The following is a 22370-nucleotide window of genomic DNA, read 5'->3' as shown; positions in this document are numbered from 1 at the left end:
AAATTATTATACATCAACACACTTGAAGTAAACCGCATTGGATGGACAACATTAAACCAACCACATGGGCCTGGCGCACCGACCATCTCTTCTGCGCCACATCATCCACAACCTCCAGGGAAGGTCCCTTGTTAACACTCATCTCTCCTCCGATGGTAACCTACTACGTTTGACTGACTTTCTGCCGCGCTCTGCGAACATATGTATATAAATACCATAATTTATACATTGTCTGCTCTAAAATGTATTATTTACTGTTTTATTTTCATTTAGTGATTGCCCTTTTAATGTTTTTAGGTTTGTTTATGTATCTTCACTATGAATGGTTATTAGTTTAGGCTTTGTAAATAAACTTGCCTTGCCTCATTGACTTTCTAGTAAGTGTTTGGTTCAGTTTTACTGTATTTTTATTCAACTCAAATGATTTCAGTTTTGCCTAGTAAAACATGCATATATTATTTTTGCATATGCAGAAAGAACCACAAAAACACAGTACAATGCTATTATAGTAAATACAAGACTAAATAAAATAAGCGTGGACATTAAAAATATTTTTTTCAAGAGGACAACTTACATTTTATCCTCATATAATAAGGAATAGGTTTACCATATACTCTGCTGTTTCATACTGCTGTTGAGTTTATCAACATCAACTAAATTGTGGAGGTATAGGTTTCAAATTATATCTTGCCACAAAATTGGGTTCCAGCCAAGCAACACATAATACTGGAGGTGTCGTTTAATGATGCGCTTTATAGCGCTGGTCAAATGTACTTTGAAGAGGTAAATAGTTGACCGACTGCTGATCAACATTACAAATTCAAAGAATGTAAGAAAAATCGACAGCTTTAATTTCTAAACCCCTTTTATTTACATAAGTACAAACTAAATCAAAACTATTTTCAAATGAACTGCTGGTTTGATAAAAAAAAGTTGTATTACAGTATAGTTTTCACAGTTGTATAGTTATACATGTCTGATTAAAAACAATATAAGTTACCAGTATAGATGTAAAAAGATTCATAGTAGTTATTTATAGGGCAAGAAATTGCAAGAATAGAAGCATAATGGAAAGTTATTTAAAAGTATACAAATATTTTTCAAACGAGAAAATGTAGGAACACATTCAGAATAATTTGTTCCAGTCTCTCGTAGCCTCCATAAGATGCCTCTGACCATGACCAATCCAGTCCTCTTGGCTGTGGAAAAGCCGGCCACAAAACCAACAGTCAAAAATGGGCTTCCCACCACAGCTTGATAAAGTCTTCACGACTTCATACTTTCTCCTTCCTTTTTTCTTCAACTTCAGTTTCAGAAGAAATCGTTCACGAACAGAACTCCGATCCAGTTGCAATCTAGAGCCATTGCTTGCAGGGGGCAGACATTTGGCAATTGGCTTTTTCCCTGTTAACCCCATTTGGTTGTGTACAGATAGAGCCTCTACAGTTTGATGAGAAAGTGAGACTTTAGTGACGGCTCCTCTGTATCGATTAACTGACTTCATGATGCTAGCCACTTCAGGAATATCAGCATCTGGATGGTTAAGCACAACAACAGGTTGATGTCTGCGAGGGCACTTGATCTGCTGTAGTGAACTGAAAGGGTAGAGTCTCAGTTTTCTCTCAATGTCTTTGGATAGAGGATGACATACTTCTGTAGTCAGTGTTTTGTTTGCAAGTCTTCTAGCTTTATGCATTGGAAGCTCGTCAAAAAGTGCCTTCCTCCGTCTTTTCCTTTGGCTTGGTGGCCGAATTGGCCATGGATTTTCTAAATTTGATTGGGACTGAAAAATACCAGACACAAAATCATGTTCTGCTGATAGTCTCTGTACAGGGAAAATACTTTTCACACAAGTGAAAGCCATATCATTGTTTTTTTTTGACTGATCACTCTGTGAACGAGGAGCAAGAAATAAAGGCTCCTCATTGGCAGTTGGTACAATGCCTGCAAATAGCCCACTGGTAGGTGTGACAATCCTATACAAGACTTTGGATCCAGTGCTTTCACCATTTTTCTTTGCCTGAGTCAAAGTCTGGCTTTCAAGATTACTCGAAATTTTGCCAGACTTTGCTTGTGAGACATACCTTACCAGGTAAGCTTGACGCCCGTCTGGCAAAATGTTGGATTTTATTGCAGGGTTCAGTGGCATTGCCAGCATTTGACACGAAGAAAGCGGTACCTGTGAGCTGGCCAACGTGAAACCAACATTATTTGGGGGCTTCGCAACTTGAAGTGACCTTTTTACCAAATAGCATGTCTGTTGTGTTTTCCCAGCAGACGGCCTGTCCACTGGTGTACCGTGTCCTGTTTTAGAAACAAGAACAGGTCCATTAAATCCTGTACTGTTGAGAAGGTAATGGTTTGAGATTGTGCCTACGTTTGGCGGCACCGCAGAAACAGATGTAATCCCTGTTTTACTAGTCCTCAAGAGGGGTTTTTCCATTCCTACCTCTCTGCCAGTTTTGGCAGGAACCAACCCAGTAGGGTTACTTGAGAATTCAAAACCTGGCTTCATGTAAGATACATTGATCCGAGGACTATTTGACTTAGTTATCAGTTTGAAACTTCTGTTCCCCTTGAGTGGCACTGGGATAGCATATTTGTTTTCTGCAGTTTGCAATAGCATTTGCTGCTTACCCTCTGGGATCTGAAAAAAGCGTAGCGTTGTTTTTGCTTGCTTTCCAGATTCAATGCTATCAGGACAAGTTCCTAGCCTTTCTTTATTCTTCTCTTTATTAAGCTGGTGGTTAATGATTGCATCAGAATGTTGTTTCACTATCAGAATGCTTTTATCATGGCACGGGTGGCCCAAACTGTTGCTTTCTTGTTGAGGATTAGACACAGGTATATAATCCTCTTCAACTTTGATGATATTAAAGTCTTGAAAAATTGACTCGGGTGTCTCTTCAGTAGTTTGTTCTTCAGCATACATTTTGCCCTGGCCATGGTCAGTGTCAATCTCTGGCATTGATTCATTTAACCCATGATGGGGAGGCCCATTAGTCCCTGGATTTGCATTACTCCCATGTCCAGATTTGCTAGATGATTTTGGAGTTTGTGCCAATTGTAAACTCACCTGAGAGGATTCATGAGCAAACGATTCTGTTGGAATTTCAGTCCAACTGTCAAAGTTAGGTGAATGAGGTGAAATGTCTGATGATTCTTTTGAATAATTATGAAAACTAAATACCTTTTCGTTGGGGGTATTTATAAGTGAGTTTTTACCCGGCATGGTATGTTCCATAGAGTAGCTAGCAGAACTAGAATGCATCTCTGGAAGTGGCATTGCACATGTTGAAGTTTTTTGTGTGCAATTCTGATCACCTTTAGTGAGATCATGTTTGCTTCCAATTTGGAAAGATATTATCTCCCCACTAGTGCTGAAGTCTCTGTGGTTTTCAGACGACTCTGTTACCAATGAGTTAGTTGCTGTATCCAATAATCTTTCATGGATATCTGTGGGCAAGTCAACCTCAATCGATGTTAAAAGAGGCCTCACATTGTGTATTTTAGATTTACTAAGAGAGGTCAGGTTGGGGTTTGTCTTAACAGGGATTGAATTTGAATTAACATCATTTTTTTCTTTGGGGTGATCCATCTTATTTTCCATAGTAAGTATTGTACTGGATTGAGCAAAGTACTTTGGGGAGCCATTTTGTTCAATTTCTGCCTGTTCTCTACATTCATCTTCCTGGACAGCTGGAGTGAGGCCAATAAGAGGGATTTCTTCCTCCTCAACCTTAACTTTTACTGCCACAATATCATCCTGAAAAACGTGTGTAGAAGCACTGATGTTTTCCGAAGAAGTACAGCGAGGGTTTGTCAAACCCTCGCTGTTGCATGTTCGTATATTTCCTACAAAGTCTTTTGTTTGAGAATGATCCTCTGTGGGCAAATCTACTTTTGAAGCTGGCAGGACTTTGAGAACCAAATGCTTTTTGCCATCAACCACCTTGAAACCAATTACTTTAGTGGTGCAATTCGGGGGTATAGATATTTTGTTTTTAAGCTTGATAACAAGTCCATTGGGGTTATTTTGACTCGTCTCTAAAGAGTTCCCACAATCTGGCATGATTAATTGTATTGGTGGTTTTGATTCACTGGCAGCCTGCTGTTCTGTAGCATTATGGCTTTTGCTGCCATTTTTGTTCTTTTTCGCTGCCAACTTGTCAAACTGCAGTGTCTCTTCTGAACTCTTTTCAGGTTTTAACAAATGTACATCTTTGATCAATTTCCCAGAGACACAATTCCGTTTTGATAACCTTCGAGAACTCCTTGAGTCTTCTTTTAGTTTAATAGCTGCAGATGAATTTGCTGTGGCCTCATCCTCTTGAGCTCTCGGCCCATTTATCCAATCTTCGGTCACTTCACCATGAGTATTATTCATGTGGTTTTTGAAAAAATCAATCCTCTCTGAAACATAGCCACATATTGGACAATTGAATGAGAGTTTACTTGCGTGAACATTCAAGTGTCTCTGGTATTCGTCTTTGTTCAAGCTCACATGGGGGCATTTTAAACATTTGAAGCGTCCCTCGTTATGATGGTGAATGTGCTGGACAAATGTGCCTGCATCCAGAGTTTTAAACTCACACTTTTCACACTGAAAGCGCCCGTTCAAACTGTGGCACATGATGTAGTGCCTGGTGAGCATTAACAGAGAGTACTGAACTTTGTTATTGCAGATCTCACATGTAACCAGGGTATTTCTGTGTCCAATCCGATGGCGCTGAAGATCAGGGAATTCATTTGTGACGAAGCTACACAGATCACAAGGATACGAAGGAAGGCTGTCCTTATGAGACTTTTTAAAATGCTTAAGGAGGTCATTGGGACTGTATGTAAAATCATCTTTACACACGGAACAGCTGAAGCTCAGAATATTTCCTGTGAAAACAGCGCCCTGTGTGTTTTTACGTGATTTCCTAATCACTTTTAGAGTTTTGCGAGTTGAAGTCTCCTCTATTGCGTAGTCATCAGGCTTGCATTGGAGTGTCCCATTCGATTGTTCAGTAACTACTCGTAAATGCTTGTAAACAAAGTCTTTCATCTCATTGCTTTCTTCTTCCGTTTTAGAAGTGTTGTCGTTTAGTGAAGGGTGGTCAGCCGTTGAAAGGTCTTGCTCCATCGCTTCACCACTGCAGGAATCTGAAACAAAGAATAAAAATACAAAGAGCAAAATTGCATTAAAAATAAACGATTTACATGGATACATCTTTGCTGTTTTAAATGCAAGTAAAGCAGTATGTTGTATTCCATAAAATAATCAATTATCTCAACAAGTGGAAGTTTCTCTAAAGTGTACTGCAGGACTCCAAGGCACCAGTGCCTTTTCAAGTTAAAAAAAAATTAAGACAAAGCATTCCAGGGAAATCTTGGTGACAAAAAGGATTTGCAATTGATAGTTTTCTGTTAGCTACCTCTAGTGGCTTGAGTTGTAGCTAGACATAAACAGAATGAAATAACGTAAAAATCCCATATCATGCTTTATAGGGTTGATAATTGCATTTGGGGGTACTGGTAGAATAGGGTTACATGCCTGTATGTTAAAAAATACCCCTTATTATTCTCACACTGATCATTTCTGCAAAACCAATCTCAGTGTCTTACAAAAACGTTCAGTTATGTCGCTTTAAGGCCCCCCCTCCCGAGTAGCCCAATCCAACTCTGTTGCGATTGGTTGAACACTTTGCAAACTTGTCGGCAAATCCCCCCCAAATTTCGCTACCATACTTGATGAAAATAAAGAAGATAAGGATGTCTGCATTGCCTTGGGAGAGTGTAGACTCTAAACTCTCCCCAGGCAATGCAGACATCCTGAATTTAAAGTTGTAAATCCAGATCTGCTGTGCTTCCTTTGGACAGTTTTTATTTTATTTACCATCTATGTTAAAAAGAAGAAGGAATAATGCCTCAGATTGCACTTTTTTGTTTACATTATTTTTTATACGTTTTTATTAAAAGGAATAATGCCTCAGATTGCACTTTTTTGTTTACATTATTTTTTATACGTTTTTATAGACACAAGCATTTTTTTTTCAAAATGTACTATGCTTAAAGGAAGCAGGATTATTGCCTAATTTTTCACTTTATTTTTTTACACATTTTAAGATTTTATTCAAAGTCACATTTGTCTTCTTATCTTTTTTGTTGTTGTTGATCCGAAAATGATCCGACCCGTGACTAAAAAACCGTGACACGATCCGAACGGTGAGTTTTGTGAAGCGCACCCATATTTACTACCTAGCCGGGGTGTTCCTTCATGTTCAACCAATTTTACAATTACCACCGGCAGGAATAGACCTCTGAAGAATAAGTCCCGCATCAGAGGCTCCGGTTCCATCGATCAAATGATTATGCGAAATAACATGGGGTTTTTGAATCGTAGACAAACTCTAGGTAACGAAGAAGTGAAAGCTGCTCACGTTTTGAACTACACCCTTTTTCCATCTAGATTCTACTTGGGTTTTGGATTGTCGGCGCCGTAAGTAGTAAACGATTATAAATGCTACTTTAACGGCACCGACAATCCAAAACCAAAGGAGACTATGCAACCAGGAGCCTTGGAGGCGGGACTTATTCTTTGGTGGTCTATTCCCCGAAATCCAAACGTAAAGTAACATGTATAGAAAAACAGCTCTACGGTGGTGCTGTATTAAAAGAAACACACAGCTCAACAGAAGCTTATGTAACATACATTTCCAGAAAACCGAATAACCATAGACTTCTGCAATTGCTAAGTGGTATAAAAGGAACATCTCCACACACACACACCACAGACACACACACCGTCCGGGTAAAGAACACCGACAGATCTTCAACCTGAAAACACCTTCAAAAACTTGAACAACATCAACAGGAGAACTGTGTAGTCTACACCAGCTCGCCCAATACATAGATTAATCAAATCTAACAAACAACTGGTCCAGAGCTTGAAATGCAGCAGCGCTATTTTTTGTTTATTCATGTTGATTTTGATTTGATTTATTTGGAATTGCTTTTGACAACATGAAGGGTTGCAGTGCAATGCAAACGTTTTGTTTGACACCAACTTTCACCAAAGGAGGGATATCCTACTTTTAGTTAAAGAACAGCGATCGTGCTTAACAACCATTATAGACCGCTCCAAATGCTCAACGATCCATCATAATCCCCTCATCTGTGAACTGCCATTCGCTACACTATTTAAAATAAATGCAACCCCAATATTATTAAACCCTCTAAATACATAGGATTCTTTGGTGAAAGGATGGAGCTTGTCATCACTGGCTCTACGAGGCTGATCCAGCAGTGTTTTTCAGCCTCCCGATTCTTACTGGAAAATGTTGCATAATCATGTCGTAACTAGGGATGGGGATCATTAATATTTATTGATATCGATACCATTTTCGATACTCCTTAACGATCCGAGTCTTTATTGATACTTTTCTATTAATTGGTGGAAATACGACACGTTTTTAGTAGTGGTTCAACGGTTCACGGGTTTCCCGTGATCCGTACGGATCAACCATCACGGTTCGGGACGCAAGTGATCCGCGGATCGGCTGATAGAAAAAGAAAGTTGTGCGTTGACGTGATCAGCGCATGTTTAGAGGACAATTCCGGTATTAACAACGTCATCAAGTATTGTGGCGAAAAAAAGTTTCTGTTGTGTTTCATTTGGCGTTCCGTAAATCCCATTGAAATGTAAACCGGAACAGGACGTGTTTAGGTTTGGTTGTAGTCTTTTCGCTCGGTTCGCCGTATCGACAGTAGGGCGAGAACCGAGCGAAAAGACTACAACCAACCCCCCTTGCAATGAGCAATGAGTCTCCCAACCGAAATCAATGGATTTACAAAATGCCAAATAAAACACCACAGAAACTGTATTTCGCTACCAAACTAAAAAAAAGAAGATAAGGATGTCTGCAATGCCTTGGGAGAGTGTAGACTCTAAACTCTCCCCAGGCAATGCAGACATCCTGAATTGTAAATCCAGGGTTAGGGATTATTTACTATCCTATCCATGTTAAAAAGAAGGAATAATGCCTCAGATTGCACATTTTTTAAATATTGACCATGCTTAAAGGAAGCAGGATTATTACCTAATTTTTCACTTTATTTTGTTTTTACACAGTTGAAGATTTTATTTAAAGTCACATTTGTCTTGTTATCTTTATTGTTCATCCGAAAATGATCCGACCCGTGACTCAAAAACCGTGACCCGACCTGAACCGTGAGCTTTGTGATCCGTTGCACCCCTAGTTTTTAGTGATGAGGAAAATATTTAGGAAATAAATAATTATATTTTAAATTAAATATGTAATTCTTAATAAATATTGACATCAGTAGTTTTAATTATATATACTAAAATGATTAGAGCACTATACAACTGTATTAGTAATACAGAAACATGAGTAATACATTATTCATGTTTCTCACCAAAAACTCAATTGACCGTTTCTCTATCTTACATTGGAACGCATCATGATAACATAACAGTCGTTTTACTGAGCCAACCTCAACACATCATCACGCAGCACATCTGAAACTTTATTTACTATTTAAGATAACTAGCTTGTACGCTGCCGATTACAACACAGATTTTACAATTGGATTACTATTTTTAACTGATGGGACTAGCGACAATGTTTGTGTGCGATTTCCACTCGTACTTTGAGTGGATGATTAAGACGTGCCCGTCTGTGGTGCGACAGGAGAAGGAGGAGACAGGAGAGGACTCTTTTAAACTCAGAAGGTACTGCATTTGGCCTTTATTTGATGCACAATGCTAATGTGCTTGGCCTTTGAGGTTGTGTTCCCCCCTTTACAATAAATGATTTTCACCCATACAGCCATCCTTGCGAGCAAAGTTAACTGCCAGACTTCACTTTTTTTACTTGTAATACCCGTTTGCTTACAATTCCATTAAAAAACATTGATGGAATGCTGCAGTGATTGGATTGATTTGATTTAAATGCAGCGACTCGAGGGACTCAACATTACAGGACCTACGGGACTTTTTTTTTTTTATAAATGAGCGACGGGACTCGATAGTGGTTTCGATAAGCCCAAACGTTAATGATTTTCGGGTTTTGAAAAAAGTGGAACCGCCTGATGTAGAAGGGCCTTTACTCTAGACAATAGTTTGTTTGATCAAAATAATTCACCATCAGACGGAGCTCCACATACACACCCAGGGCTGTACAGTGCGACAGTTTTTTTTACAATCGCATTTGCTATTGAAATATTTAGCGTGCGAAGATAAATACAAGTCCACTCGCACCGGTGCGAAAGGGTGAGAAGGACCCGTGCCAAAAAAAATATACGCCTTTCTGTACGGCTTTCAATGGCACCACTAAGCGCAAGTGTGTGGGAGCATGATGGGAGCGTTGAATGTTGGGAAATGTATTTTGAGTTATAGGCTCGCCAGTTCCGCTCGACTAATAAAAAACTACATTTCCCGAACATTTGCACGTTGAGGAAGAGGCTTTGTAACGGTCGCGGGAAATTCCCTTTTTAAGCAAAACCGAAAAATGAAAAGGTATTTCCCTGTATTCGGAAGTTCTTCTTCCTCAAATAAAGATGGAAACTTGGAAAAAAATCCAGGTATGGAAGAGATTGACTCGGCGACCACAAGCACGGAACCTTCGGACGAAGGTTCCGGACGACCAATCCAAGAAGTCTATGTTTTGTAAATATTGCCTCGAGGTAGGGGAAAGGACATCAGAGGTTAATAAATAAGTGTTTGTTAAATTTGCACTAATTACTTAATTTTGTTGAATGTGTTCACCACTTCTGTCTGCTGATGTTTTAAAAGAGGCTCTCGTAGTCACTTTACTATTTAATATGTTCATTGTTACTTTACTGTTGTTAAATTTGTTCATATAGTGTTACTTTTGTATATACGTCCTATTCTGTTCATATAGTATTTTTATTTTTTTGACTGTAGTATGTGTGCTACCAAAATTATTTTTGTGTTACTGAATTTTTTCGCTTGCTAGCACCAGTGCTACCATTTTAAAAAGTATGCGTACAGCCCTGACACCGTAGCATTGCTTTTAACTCTCTCACGGACGTGAACATCAACATAACCGGCAGTCAAGAACGTGCTCCATATACCCTGATATAACGGCCCAGCCTAGTCTTTATGAAAAAAATTCACAGCGAATGACAATAACGTTTCGATATTATTTTTATTCCTCGTTGTAAGAAACCGGAGCAAAAAGTCTACTTCAAGCTCCGCTTTGAACCAGAGGTTTCGAAGCAAGGTTGGTTGAACTATTCAAGATGGCTGCGCCCAGTGTGACTTGAAGCATGAACTGTTTTCATTGTGCTTGGACGGCTTTGGTGGTTTAAATGGCAATTTCAATCACTCGTATTACTGCAATACCTTACTGCGTCCGTATCTCTGCCTATGGCCTATAGCCTACCTATTTTGGAGCGCCTGGTACTCTGCCAATGCTACCGCGACAAAAGCTTCGACCGAGCGAAATAAAACGCTTGAAGTGTGGGCGAGGCGTCAGATCCGAGTCGGTTCGCAGAGAATACTAAAACGCACCAGCAATGTATGGAGTGACACGCTAATAGTCAATCATGTAACAGTATAAAGTTTGGTTGCGCCATCTCATTGTCTCGTGTTCACAGAAACAGCGTGCTGTGGGATGTGAAAGATGAGTATCGCAACAAGCGAGGAAATAGTCGATAAAAATGGAAATGTCAGCTCGCCAGTATGGCAGTTCTTTGGATTTTACAAGTCAGACCGTAGTCAGACTAATGTTGTCTGTAAATTATGCAAGACCGTAGTCCCCACCAAGACTGGGAATGCAACAAACTTATTTTACCACCTTAGCCGCTCTCACCCTTTGGAGCACAGCCGTATCAAAAAAACGGCCAACAACATCTGCAAATGCAACGCCGCAAAAGCAGCAGCAGACCACCATGGAGAGGTACTCGGCATCAGTGCCTTATGACAAAGCATCCAAACGCTACAAAGACATAACCCAGGCCGTGGCATATCACATAGCTAAGGATATGCTTCCGCTCTACCGTTGAGAAGCCCGGTGTTTCAGTTCAACTCGTGACCGTGTTAACTGGTGAGCAGCCGAATTCGTCGCTTGTTGTCGTGGCTACGCCAGCTGTTGGAAATCGGGACCAGACACGTAGCCATCCTTGCGAATGCCTCTTTGATTTGTTTTTCAATAAAATGAATAGTTCAGATTAGGGATCGACCGATATATCGGTCGGCCGATATTATTGGCCGATATTCGCGTTTTTTTACGTGTATCGGTATCGGCCGATACGCGGCTGATTTTCGCCGATTTTTTTTTATTTTTTTTTTCACTTGTTCTACCTCACCCGTTTTTAATATTTGTTAAATATTGTTCATCTACTTGTTCTTACTTGTTCTACTTCACCTGTTTTTACTATTTGTTAAATATTGTTTTTTATATTGAAGTTCAATAAATGTTCCATTAAAAAAAAAATAAAAATAAATAAATCGGCTCAAGAAAATCGGTATCGGCGTATCGGCTAAGGCTGAGGAAAAAATATCGGTATCGTATCGGCCCTAAAAAATCGGTATCGGTCGATCCCTAGTTCAGATGTTACAGATGTAAAGGTTAAGTCAACCGCAGTTTTACTTGAATTTCTTCTATGAAATTGTATGTGATTCTCATCTATCCCAACGGTTTCCAGGTTTGCGCATGCATGCGTTCGACAAGTAGTACTGAAGCGACAGTTTCAGTGCGCCCGCTTGTCAGGACGCTGAGCCTCCTCTCTGCCCGCTCGCCTCTCCTTTGAGAATGCATTATCAGGCCCGACAAACACCTCCCGTGTGAAAAGCCCTTTTATGGCACCTGAAGCTGATTCCTGCACTGGTTCGGGTGACCCACACAATTTGATAGAACGTCGTCGGTAGAGCTGGGACGATTAGTCGACATAATCGACTTAAAAAATTCGTCTACATGAATAATTTGCGTCCACGCGTCGCCTCCCCCCCCCCCCCCGCCACTCTCACTCCAGTCGTGGCGGTAAATATGCACCAGAACGCTAGTCGCCAATTGTTTAAATTCATAACAATGGCGGCGAAATTCCACGATCTATCAACAAGTTCTCAGTAGTAAACACACACTACAAGTTGACAATTTAAATTACATAAATCCTTTTCGAAGTTGGGTCTCTGAGGTGGCAGTGCATTATTTTTCAGTTTGCACAATGAGAGAGGGAGGAAGGAGTAGAACAGTATTTTTATATTTGGTATATTCCTCCTGCTTGACTTATTTTGTTCATTTGTTAGATACTACATATGGCATCAAAATGCGCTATTTTGCAGTTTGCACAATTTAAGTGCCGTGTTTGCACAATGTTATTGCACAAAAAAGTGGCATGTTAAAGAAATGTTTAATAAATGTTGATATTTTAACAACAAATGTTTTGATATCCATATTGTGTGAAAAGTTACATTGATGAAGTAATGTGAAGTAATCGGTAACTGAAAAAATAATCGTTAGATTAATGGTAAAACTAATCGTTAGATTAGTCGACTAATCGAAAAAATAATCGCTAGAATAATCGTTTGAAAAATAATCGTTTGGGACAGCTCTAGTCGTCGGTCATTATTGAAAATAAGCCCCTTCAGGTCGGTGTCCTGTTCGCCCTGTCGGGGCTTATTTTCCCGATAATGACCAGCGTTCTTTACATTATCCCTTACATATCTGTTGTTAAAGCACAGCTATGCTTCGTTGAGCAAAAAAAAAAAAAAAACACTCAATAAATGGTTGATAGTGGCGCGGAGTTAAAACTACACACTTTACCTGTTTTGTTCAAAATATCGTTATAATATCGTATATCGCCATTCGAACAGAAAATATCGAGATAGGGGTTTTGGTCCATATCGCCCAGCCCTACGCCCGCTCGGTAATCTCTAGGACCATCTCCCTCGACACATTAGCCACTCACATTCCATATCCTTCTTACACTCATTGGCCTGCTAAAGATTCCGGATTCATTGAAGAGCCCCTTCCACGTTTAACGTGTAAAAAATAAAAGGGACACACTTACTGGTCGCACATGCACGAACATATGGAAAATTTGGTCGCACACTCAAATTTTGGTCGCAAAATGCGACCATTTGGTCGCAGTTTGGAGCCCTGCCTAAATCCCATTGAGCATCTGTGGCAAGACTTAAAAATTGCTGTTCTGAGGCTCTCCATCCAATCAGGCTGAGCTGGAGCTATTTTGCAAAGAAGAATTGGCAAAAAAATTCAGTGTCTAGATGTGCAAAGCTGGTACAGACATACCCCAAAAGACTTGCAGCTGTAATTGCAGCAAAAGATGGCTCTACTAAGTATTGACACAGGGGGGCTGAATGCAAATACAAACCACATTTTCCGATTTTTATTTGCTTACAATTTTGAAAACGACCTAATATTTCCCTTCCACTTTACAATTATTTGCTACTTTGTGTTGGTCGATAACATAAAATCTCAATAAAGTTAAGTTTATGGTTGTAAGGTGGCAAAATGTGAAAAAGTTCAAGGGGTACGAATACTTTTTCAAGGCACTGTATCTTGAAGGTCACACGTTAGTTTGAGATGTCAGCGGACCCTTGATGGGTTTATTGACCTTTGAACCCAGAGCAGGATTTTTTATGAAAGCCTTATATCTCAGCAATAAAAGGTGCCATCAAAATAAGTGTTTTGGACCTCTCTGGACATCTAGTTGTAGAGGGGGACAGCAATAGATCATTGGGTTTAGAATTAGACAATGATTATATAGCCTTTGTTTGAAATGGAGGGGGAAGTAATATATCCATTCATTTGTTTTTGCTCCGACTGATCGGCCAATATTGTCTTATTTTCCTTGATCGGACAACCCCAAAAGCGCCGATAATAAAGCTGATCAAGTGACGTAAATTATTTTTCTGCTATTTTTTCAGACAGGATCATGATCCACGATCTTATCATGATTCTTTTTCATGTTTTGCAAATTATAGTTTAACCAAACAAATGTCCTTATTTAAAAAAATATGGAGAACAGATGACCTGATTGGCCAGAAATCAGGCGGGAGTGCTCTTAAAGCTTAATGGTCTCATATGAGGGCAGTCAACTAAAAACAGATATTCTTACATTTCAAGCATCAATACCTGATGTATAACAATGCCATTTTTAACAAATCACAAAAATGATAGCCTACAGCCAATTCTAATAAGCCTACATCCGGTTCATAAGGCTTCGATAGGCTATTAACCATGGGTAAAATTAAATAAGAATTGTTAAGATTTAGGTTGGATGAAATGACGGATCCAACATATAATAACAATTATTGTTAGGTTGAATCTTATGATAGATCTACAACTAAAGACTTTGATGTTGGGGAAAACTCCACAACGGTAAAAAATAAAATAAAGTCGAACCCGGGATGCGCATGTTGACTATATTCATGTAAGTATAAGTGATCGTTTTTTTTTATAAGTGAATGGGACAAATGCGGACCAAGTCCAGCAGTGTTAACTGAAAACTGAAATGGATGGTGTTAAAGCGGGGCATAATGAGAAGGGACAGCTGGTCAGGTTCGAGCTGTTTACACAGCTAGACCCGAGTTTTGAATGACTCCGTCCCCGCTTGAGAACGCGCTTCAGTGTGGTCTTGTCCGCCTTAGTCAGAGCTGCCAACTCTCCCGTTTTTCCCGGGTTTCTCCCGTTTTCTGATCCAACTCCCGCCGCCCTCCCGTTTTGTCATTTCTCCCGGTTAACTCCCGTATTTCACGATGTCCAAACTTATTTTATTTATAATCAAATCAAAATGTGTGTCGAATGTTCTTAAGTTGCCAGATCATGTATCAAACGTCAGCCAATCAAATGCATTTGCAGCAAATACGACAGCACAGGCTGTAGCCAATCAGATCACGTCTATGGTCACTTCTCAAGAGCGCAGAGCTGTTATGTTCATGAGAATGATTTTGTTGTGTCATGAATTGATAAGTTATTGTAATAGTTAGTTAATAAATAAGTGATTGTCAATGAATTCATTGTGAATACATACATAATGATACATAAAAAATAAGTTTTTTGTTAATGAATACAGTTATTGTGTATTTATTTATATACTGAAGACTACATGATGAATATGTTGTCTATAAATGCACAACATCCCTTAAAACCAACATTTGTAACCACCTCTGTCATCCATGCTCCCCACCACCGGCCCCGCCCCCCGCCGCTGAAATCTCCCGGATTTTGCTAGTCAAATGTTGGCAGGTATGGCCTTAGTTGACGAAGAAAAAACCAGAATATCTAGAGTCAGGGACTTAAGGTTGGGTATGGAATAGGGATGGGCATAATTAATCGACGATCGACTAATTGATCGTTAAGAATTTCGTCGATTACGTACATTTTTCATCGATTCTACTAATGCAGTGTGCAATTAAACATTTTACCACACAGGGGCAATATATAAATTTGCGGCTCCTTCCCCGCAATAAACATCCCGCTTTGAACGGTGAACTCTTGACGCCTAGCAGCTATAAAAAGCTATAAAAACTACAAAATGACTATTAATACAGGCTATGTGGAAAATGCGCAGACTTTGGCTCAGCCTGGCTCCGCCCTCTTCCGCTACGTAGCCAAGATGGCTGCCTTTGAGTACGAAAAGTGTACATCGGCACACACATTTTGCAATCACAAAACTCACGGTTCGGATTGTGTCACGGTTTTTGAGTCACGGGTCGGATCATTTTCGGAACAACAACAACAATAAAGACAACAAGACAAATGTGACTTTAAATAAAATCTTCAAAGGTGTAAAAACAAAATTAAATGAAAAATTAGGTAATAATCCAGCTTCCTTTAAGCATAGTCAATATTTTAAAAAATTGCAATCTGAGGCATTATTCCTTCTTCTTTTTAACATGAATAGTAAATAATCCCTAACCCAGGATTTACAATTCAGGATGTCTGCATTGCCTGGGGAGAGTTTAGAGTCTACACTCTCCCAAGGCAATGCAGACATCCTCATCTTCTTTTTTTTCATCAAATATGGTAGAGAAATACAGTTTCTGTCGTGTTTTATATGGCATTTTGTAAATCCATTGATTTCGGTTGGAAGACTCATTGCAAGGGAGGTTGGTTGTAGTCTTTTCGCTCGGCTCTAGCCCTACGGTTGATACGGACAACCAAACATAAACATGTCTGCTTCCGGTTCCGGTTTCAATAGGATTTACGGAACGCCAAATAAAAACACAACAGAAACTGTACTTCGCTACGATACTTGATGATGTTGTTAATACCGGAATTGTCCTTTAAACATGCGCTGATCACGTGAACGCACAACCTTTTTTTTTTATCAGCCGATCCGCGGATCACTTGCGTCCCGAACCGTGAGGGTTGATCCGTGCGGATCACGGGAAACCCGTGAACCGTTGCACCACTAGTTTTCAGTACACTTATTTTCGCCCGATCTGAATTGGAACGCCCTACGTACTCAAACTTAGGCTAGTAAGTACGGATAGCATGGATATTGGAACACGGTGATGTAATCATGAAGCGAACGAGGCCACGGCGAAGTCTGGTGTGGGACCATCATGATTTAAAAAATGACTTCTTGGGGAGCACTATAGGCATACCACTCAAGGCGAGGTTTGCATCGAAGCAGAAATAAAGAACTTTCTGAGCCCCTGGATTGTGGAAAGTTGTTCCCCCGCCTTGACAAGTTAGCACGGCGGTATTTGTGCATCACGCCAACGTCGGTCCCCTCAGAGCCGGTGTTTTCGGCGGCTGGACTGACGGTCACCAGGCTGCGTTCGTGTCTGACCCCAGAGCATGTCAACATGCTCATCTTTCTGAACAAAAATCCGTAGACTGGCTGGTTATCCTGCGGTAGCTACTGGAGTTAGTTAACTAGCTAATGGCTCGCTCTCGCGCATCTGTGTTCGCTCGTGCATGATTGCGCGTCCATGTAATTGGAATGGGTGGAGTCATAGTCAGCGTTGAAGGAGAGCGGGTAGGACCATTCGAGTTGTGTCTTTTCAAAATCGGCTGGCGTTTCGCAAATCCCATACCCAACCTTTAATTAACGCCACCCACTCGCGCTGGTGAAAACGATTCACTCCATTGGCAGGACCTACTCCGTAGGGCATCAGGTATTTCTATAGCACACTGTAAGGCATCATTCAGTGTTACGACCCACGGAAACTTTGTGATAGTTTATTTAGTACCATCGTTGTGTATGAACATTATGACAAATGTTATTAAATGCGCTTGACACCGTTGCGTTATATTACAATTCTCCAAGAAGCTTAAGACTCAATGGACATGGATACCAAAAATAAACTACCGCTCAGCTGGAGCATCACCATTCACACAAACCGTTGCATGATACTATAGGTGTCCAGGGAGCCCAACCCTTAATGAAGCCAATAACCCTTATTGATCAAGCGCGATTTAAAATTTGACTGAGAAAACAACTTTTAATGTATAAGCCATAGAACTAATAGAATGTGACCTTTCGCACAACAAACAATCATAATCGCCTGATATACGCCCTAAACACTTGATTGTGATCAGCCGATACAACTTGAAATTTGCCAATGACGTACCTCAAAAACAATCGTGCACACATGCCATCACTTAGACACATGGACTTAACCATGGAAATATTGGTTATATGATGCAATAACTAGCCTGCATCTCACCTGGCTTCATTCTCCCTATGTTTATTTATTTTATGTAGGTTGGCAAAAAGTAGCAAACACGGACTTGTCATTATTCACACATCTCCACGTTATGCAAACTACTGAAGTACTTGATAGGACATAAGGCAGCTCCGCACTAATCCCCGCTGCTTCATGTGAAGCTAACTTCTCACTTGAATGGAAGATGAGGGAACGTGATGCGTCCTTTGCAGGTTAGCATTTAAATTGTAGTTTTGGCCCCATTTATTCACCCAATCATGTCCAAATTGTTTACACGTGTGCAACACTGATTAAATCCTAATAAATATTGAATGTAACCATAGATAGGCCATGGCCGACTTGATTGACTACTTAATGTCATAATACGAGACTCACATAGGCCACATTGCCCTATGTGCAACGCGGTTGTATATCTGTATATTAGTCTTGGGCAACATCACAGGAAGCAAAATGTAGGCTGCAAATGTAAGCATCTCCCATGTAACGTTAGCCTAAACACTTTCCTCAGTGCGCTACTTAGTGAGTGATTCCAATAAACAGTATTCCGACAGATGCCATCTCCTTTGTGAGTGATGAGAAAATTAGTTGATGTTCCTTTACGTCTTAACTTATAGAAACGGTCCCGTGTAGAAGAAAACCGTGTGGTTCCAATCTTAAATAGTCTAAACTAAACTCTGTAGTGCTTGCAGTCATCTTTACTTAAAAGGAAAACACACAAACACATTCTTTCGGCTCAACAATAAGACTTGCATAACAGCAACAAACAAAACCCCTAAAATAAGAAATTGCGAGAAAGATCCTATTAATTTATATTTCACTTTAAAAAGATTTTATTATTTTTCAGGTTGGCTGATCACATTAAACAGATCGGTGAATGGGAATGGCCTAAAAATCGTGATTGTTGCATCCCTATTCACAATCTAATATCGTCATAGAGCACACCCTTACATAACACACTTGGAGTGTTCTATATAGGAGGGGCACTCGTTATGACCCAAGGCAACTTTGCGATACTTTTTTAGTTCCAGTGCCATACAGAGCAGCTTAAAGGTCCCATGGCATGTGACTTTATGGATGCTTTAATATAGATATTAGTAGGCCCCAAACAGTATTTGAAGACGTTCCCGAAATTCAGCCGTGGTGCAGAATTACAGCCTCGCTTGAGCCCTGCTCAAGCGAAACATTCGAGGCCAACAATCCCTTTCTCCTCCATGTCGTGGTTCATGTACTTCAGGGAGTCAAAGCCAAAGTTCCTTTCCCCCCCCAATTCATTCTCAACCATGGCTGAGATAAATCCCACTACGAGTCTCGTTGTGGAAATACCAGAGACGAGAGTCTGACGTGTTATGCGCCATAACACCAACAGCAGAACGGTTATCCAAATAACAAGGAAGTGTACAACACTAGCGTTACAGTCCTGGAGCTCTATATCTAAATAATATCTTATCTATATCATAAAATACATATTATCACGGCTAAAAGCTGTGTGTGCCTCCAATCGATATTATGAATCGCAAACGACATCGTGGGGTTCTCCGACGTCTCTGGTTCTTCCACTCTCACATCAATCTGAAATAGACTGAACCGAGCACTGCCTGCTGCCGGCTGCCCGCTGTTGGGCGGTGGTGCTTTGCGGCGGTGGTGCCTCGCGGCAACCGGCGGCAGGCAGCATGTCGCCGTTCATGTAATTCAGGGAGTCAAAGCCAAAGTTCCTTCCCCCAATTCCTTCTCAACCATGGCTGAGATAACCCGAACTACAGTCTCGTTGTGGAAATACAAGAGACGTCAAAGAACCGACGTGTTATGCGCCATTACACCAACAGCAAACACTTGCGTTACAGTGCGTGTGATCACACACACACAGGTGGCGCTCGCACGGTCGCGTCTCATTGGCGGGCCAAATTCTCTGGGCGGGCTAGGCAGAGAAAGGGGAGGAGCTTAGATCCTTTATGACGACATATAGGAGCACATTCCAAATCAGCGCGCTTGAACCTCAGTTTTTTCAAAGACGAGCAGAACCCCTTGTGCTCGTTTTACAAATGCAAATATTAGCCACTGGGGGACCATAGGCAGGCTAGGGGAACTCATTTTTATGCTAACCTAATGAGACAGGTTATTTTAATTTTTCTTATACGACCGTCCACATAATAATCTAGGGCCCTATGATATCACAGAATGTGGTACTAAAAATGGAACACGTGGAATATTACAGAATTTGCGAAATTGTCCAAGTCGGTCTAAGAGTTGATCCAAAGCCATCGGCTCAGTAATCCTAGTAGTTGTATTATTTTTTACAACTGTTAAAATGAAAATGAAAAGCATTTATAAAAACGTGATTAATTGTAAGCATTAATTGTCTCTAGTGACTGAACATAATGACAGCATGTATTGTTCACAATACTATTTTTGCGTCACATGATTGGCTCCTACAATCTGCACAATATTTAATTGACAGGCTAGTCAATGATTGCATTCTAGGGGCATTCCGGCCAGCTGTGGATAATGCCAGGTCCACCGGCGCTTTCCTAATATCTATACATAAAAATATGCATCACTCTGGTTTCTGAAGTCACTAGCATCCACTGGTCTAGAAACTACCGAATACAATCTGTGATAGGGTCCTTGAGTCCAAAACAGGTTAATGTAACATTTACCATGTTGAAACATGGTAACACGTGTTAAATGTGTTGCCATGTTTGGTTACATTACATATAAATAAGCCTGGTTCCAAATTGATCTAATAAAGCAATATTTCCATGAAGGCAGATATTTGTGTCTATAATTCAATATGCCTATTTCATAGTAAATTACAGCTACACAATCAATGCTTGCATTGACCATCTGAAAATAGGCTTATCAATGAAAATAACAGAAACTCTCAAATCAAATAACTGTTGGGAATAAAATAAGTTGATTGGCAATCGCATAACAGCAAACTAATCCTCAATATGGCTACCCTGCAAACCCTCAAGACTTGAGGCAGCCATGTTTGAGTTGAAAATGGCTGCCGGAACATCATGACTACTCTCCATCAGCTGGTTGCCGAATACATGACTTGAATGAAGTGAATATCACTTTGAAACATCGGGTTGTCATCAAACTACCATCTCCTTTTTTAGCACATCACATTGGTGAATTGTGGTGACTTGATGCGAATATGAATAAACATCTACATGGCTGCTTGTAACCTTTCAACCAAGGAAGTCTTGAGAAAAGACTGAGTTTATAGAGGAGTTGCAGCCGTTCCTCCTCACTAAATAAAGTCACGAGACGAGACACAATATGAACATTACAACCATCACAGGAGACGCGAGGGCTCATGTTATTTGTCCTAAATGCGCACGACAATAATGGAATTGCTATGCCATATACGAGCTCATAATAGTGTAATAAGTTTGTGAAACACAGAAGAGCCCGACTATTGCACGGATGAAAAGTCAAACGGCGCGAAAAGCAGACAAAGCGTAGTAAAGTACTTCGAAGGGTTTTCTCCGTGTAGTTAAAGGATATTAACGGTACTTCGCCACAGTTCAGTGTCTACACCACAGTTAAGCACTCATATGACAACAAAACAAACCTCCACCTCCTCGAACATACACCACCAACACCGTCCTCCCGGTCCCCGTCCGCCGCACATTAAACTGTATTCCTCAACCCGCTGTGTGTGTTACGAAGCAGCTCGTTTCGCCGTGATAAACAAGCGGTTACCTTTCTTTTCCTCCTCACTTTCGCAGGTCAACGATCGCGGCCATGACAGTCTCATCCGGGTACTGCTCCGGTCCGCCACTACGAGGCTCACACTTGGTTCAGGAAACTGGATGCAGAATAAGCCATTAAAACCATTCCAAAGTACTACGTAGGTGGCCTTTTCTTCGGGAAAAGACCCAACGTAACAGGGAAAACGAAATATTTCCGTGATTAGGACGGCGTCGCTAGTGCCTGTGTAGGACCTACGTCACGGTGGGCAGCGGGCGGGAGGCTGTGAGTCATGGGCTGGGACGCCATTTCCTACATCCTTCAACCCTACAAGCTCAGACCATTGTTTTGGCTGGATGATCTGCAGGGCAACGGGACAACTGAGCAAGAATGTCTTTTTAAATCATTCATGGGAGCTGGGGGTATAAACAGTTCTTAAGCTACTCAGGCCTCTCGCATGAAAAAGAAATGGCAGAGGCAGAGTAGACAATGTAAGGGGAGGTAGGCCCACCCACAACCAAACCGATGAGCCAATTCTTATGTAACACACTAGCGTATCAGTTATGGATTACGGGTATTTAAACCCTAACCCTTTTAAAACCATTACAATTATGGCTTGGAATATTTTGAACAAAAACTAACAAATGATAATTATACAATGAATACATTATAACCAATGGTTTTCAGAATCAGAGCTACTTGTATTACATAGTATAGCCTACAACAGTTAGTTCCGACCAAGTAATTTGATTGGAAAAGAGGCATTCCATGAATGCTGAGAGTATTACAGCATTGGGACTTTTAACTATACATGTATCACTCCGCTTTATAGGCGTTATAATAAACATTAATGTTATAAACGGTCTTTATGTAGCTTAGAAGGCAACAAACTTTGCACCGCAAAGATGAACATGTTTCCAGGCGTAACATTTGAGTTGAAATACGAATGCTCGTCAGAAGAGGGGGAAGGAAAGCAGCCTGGATACTTCAGCGCAGGTGTTCT

General features: G+C 40.5%; 1 protein-coding gene and 1 long non-coding RNA gene across 3 annotated transcripts; both read right to left on the bottom strand.

Moving 5' to 3' along the window:
* Nucleotides 1-847: 847 nt before the first annotated feature.
* Nucleotides 848-21845, bottom strand: si:ch211-214e3.5 (zinc finger protein 518A). Of its 2 annotated transcripts, XM_060036068.1 has the most exons (3): nt 21626-21845; nt 21380-21485; nt 848-5148 (listed from the first exon to the last, which is right to left on the bottom strand). In XM_060036068.1, exons 1-3 carry the CDS (start codon nt 21674-21676, stop codon nt 1127-1129), a joined length of 4179 nt encoding a protein of 1392 aa, XP_059892051.1. In that variant the 5' UTR covers nt 21677-21845; the 3' UTR covers nt 848-1126. The 2 variants fall into 2 exon arrangements, with proteins under 2 accessions (XP_059892051.1, XP_059892052.1); XM_060036069.1 differs by having other exon boundaries at nt 21249-21844.
* Nucleotides 5984-8647, bottom strand: LOC132446020 (uncharacterized). The gene is made up of 2 exons (XR_009522762.1): nt 7939-8647; nt 5984-7905 (listed from the first exon to the last, which is right to left on the bottom strand). It is a non-coding gene; the product is annotated as an uncharacterized LOC132446020 (long non-coding RNA).
* Nucleotides 21846-22370: the final 525 nt, after the last annotated feature.

The sequence above is a fragment of the Gadus macrocephalus genome, chromosome 18, assembly GCF_031168955.1.
Source record: "Gadus macrocephalus chromosome 18, ASM3116895v1".
In the NCBI taxonomy this organism is placed as follows: Eukaryota; Metazoa; Chordata; class Actinopteri; order Gadiformes; family Gadidae; genus Gadus; species Gadus macrocephalus.
The sequence above is the reverse complement of the archived record's forward strand: the minus strand, read 5'-3'. Positions and strand labels throughout refer to the sequence as shown.

Coding starts and splice junctions, on each gene's coding strand:
- si:ch211-214e3.5 (XM_060036068.1), bottom strand. CDS start 21,676: ATGGCGTCCCAGCCCATGACTCACAGCCTCCCGCCCGCTGCCCACCGT. Junction 21,486..21,625: donor CGCCCGCTGCCCACCGTGAC/GTAGGTCCTACA, acceptor TTCTGCATCCAG/TTTCCTGAACCAAGTGTGAG. Junction 5,149..21,379: donor AAGTGAGGAGGAAAAGAAAG/GTAACCGCTTGT, acceptor TCTTTGTTTCAG/ATTCCTGCAGTGGTGAAGCG.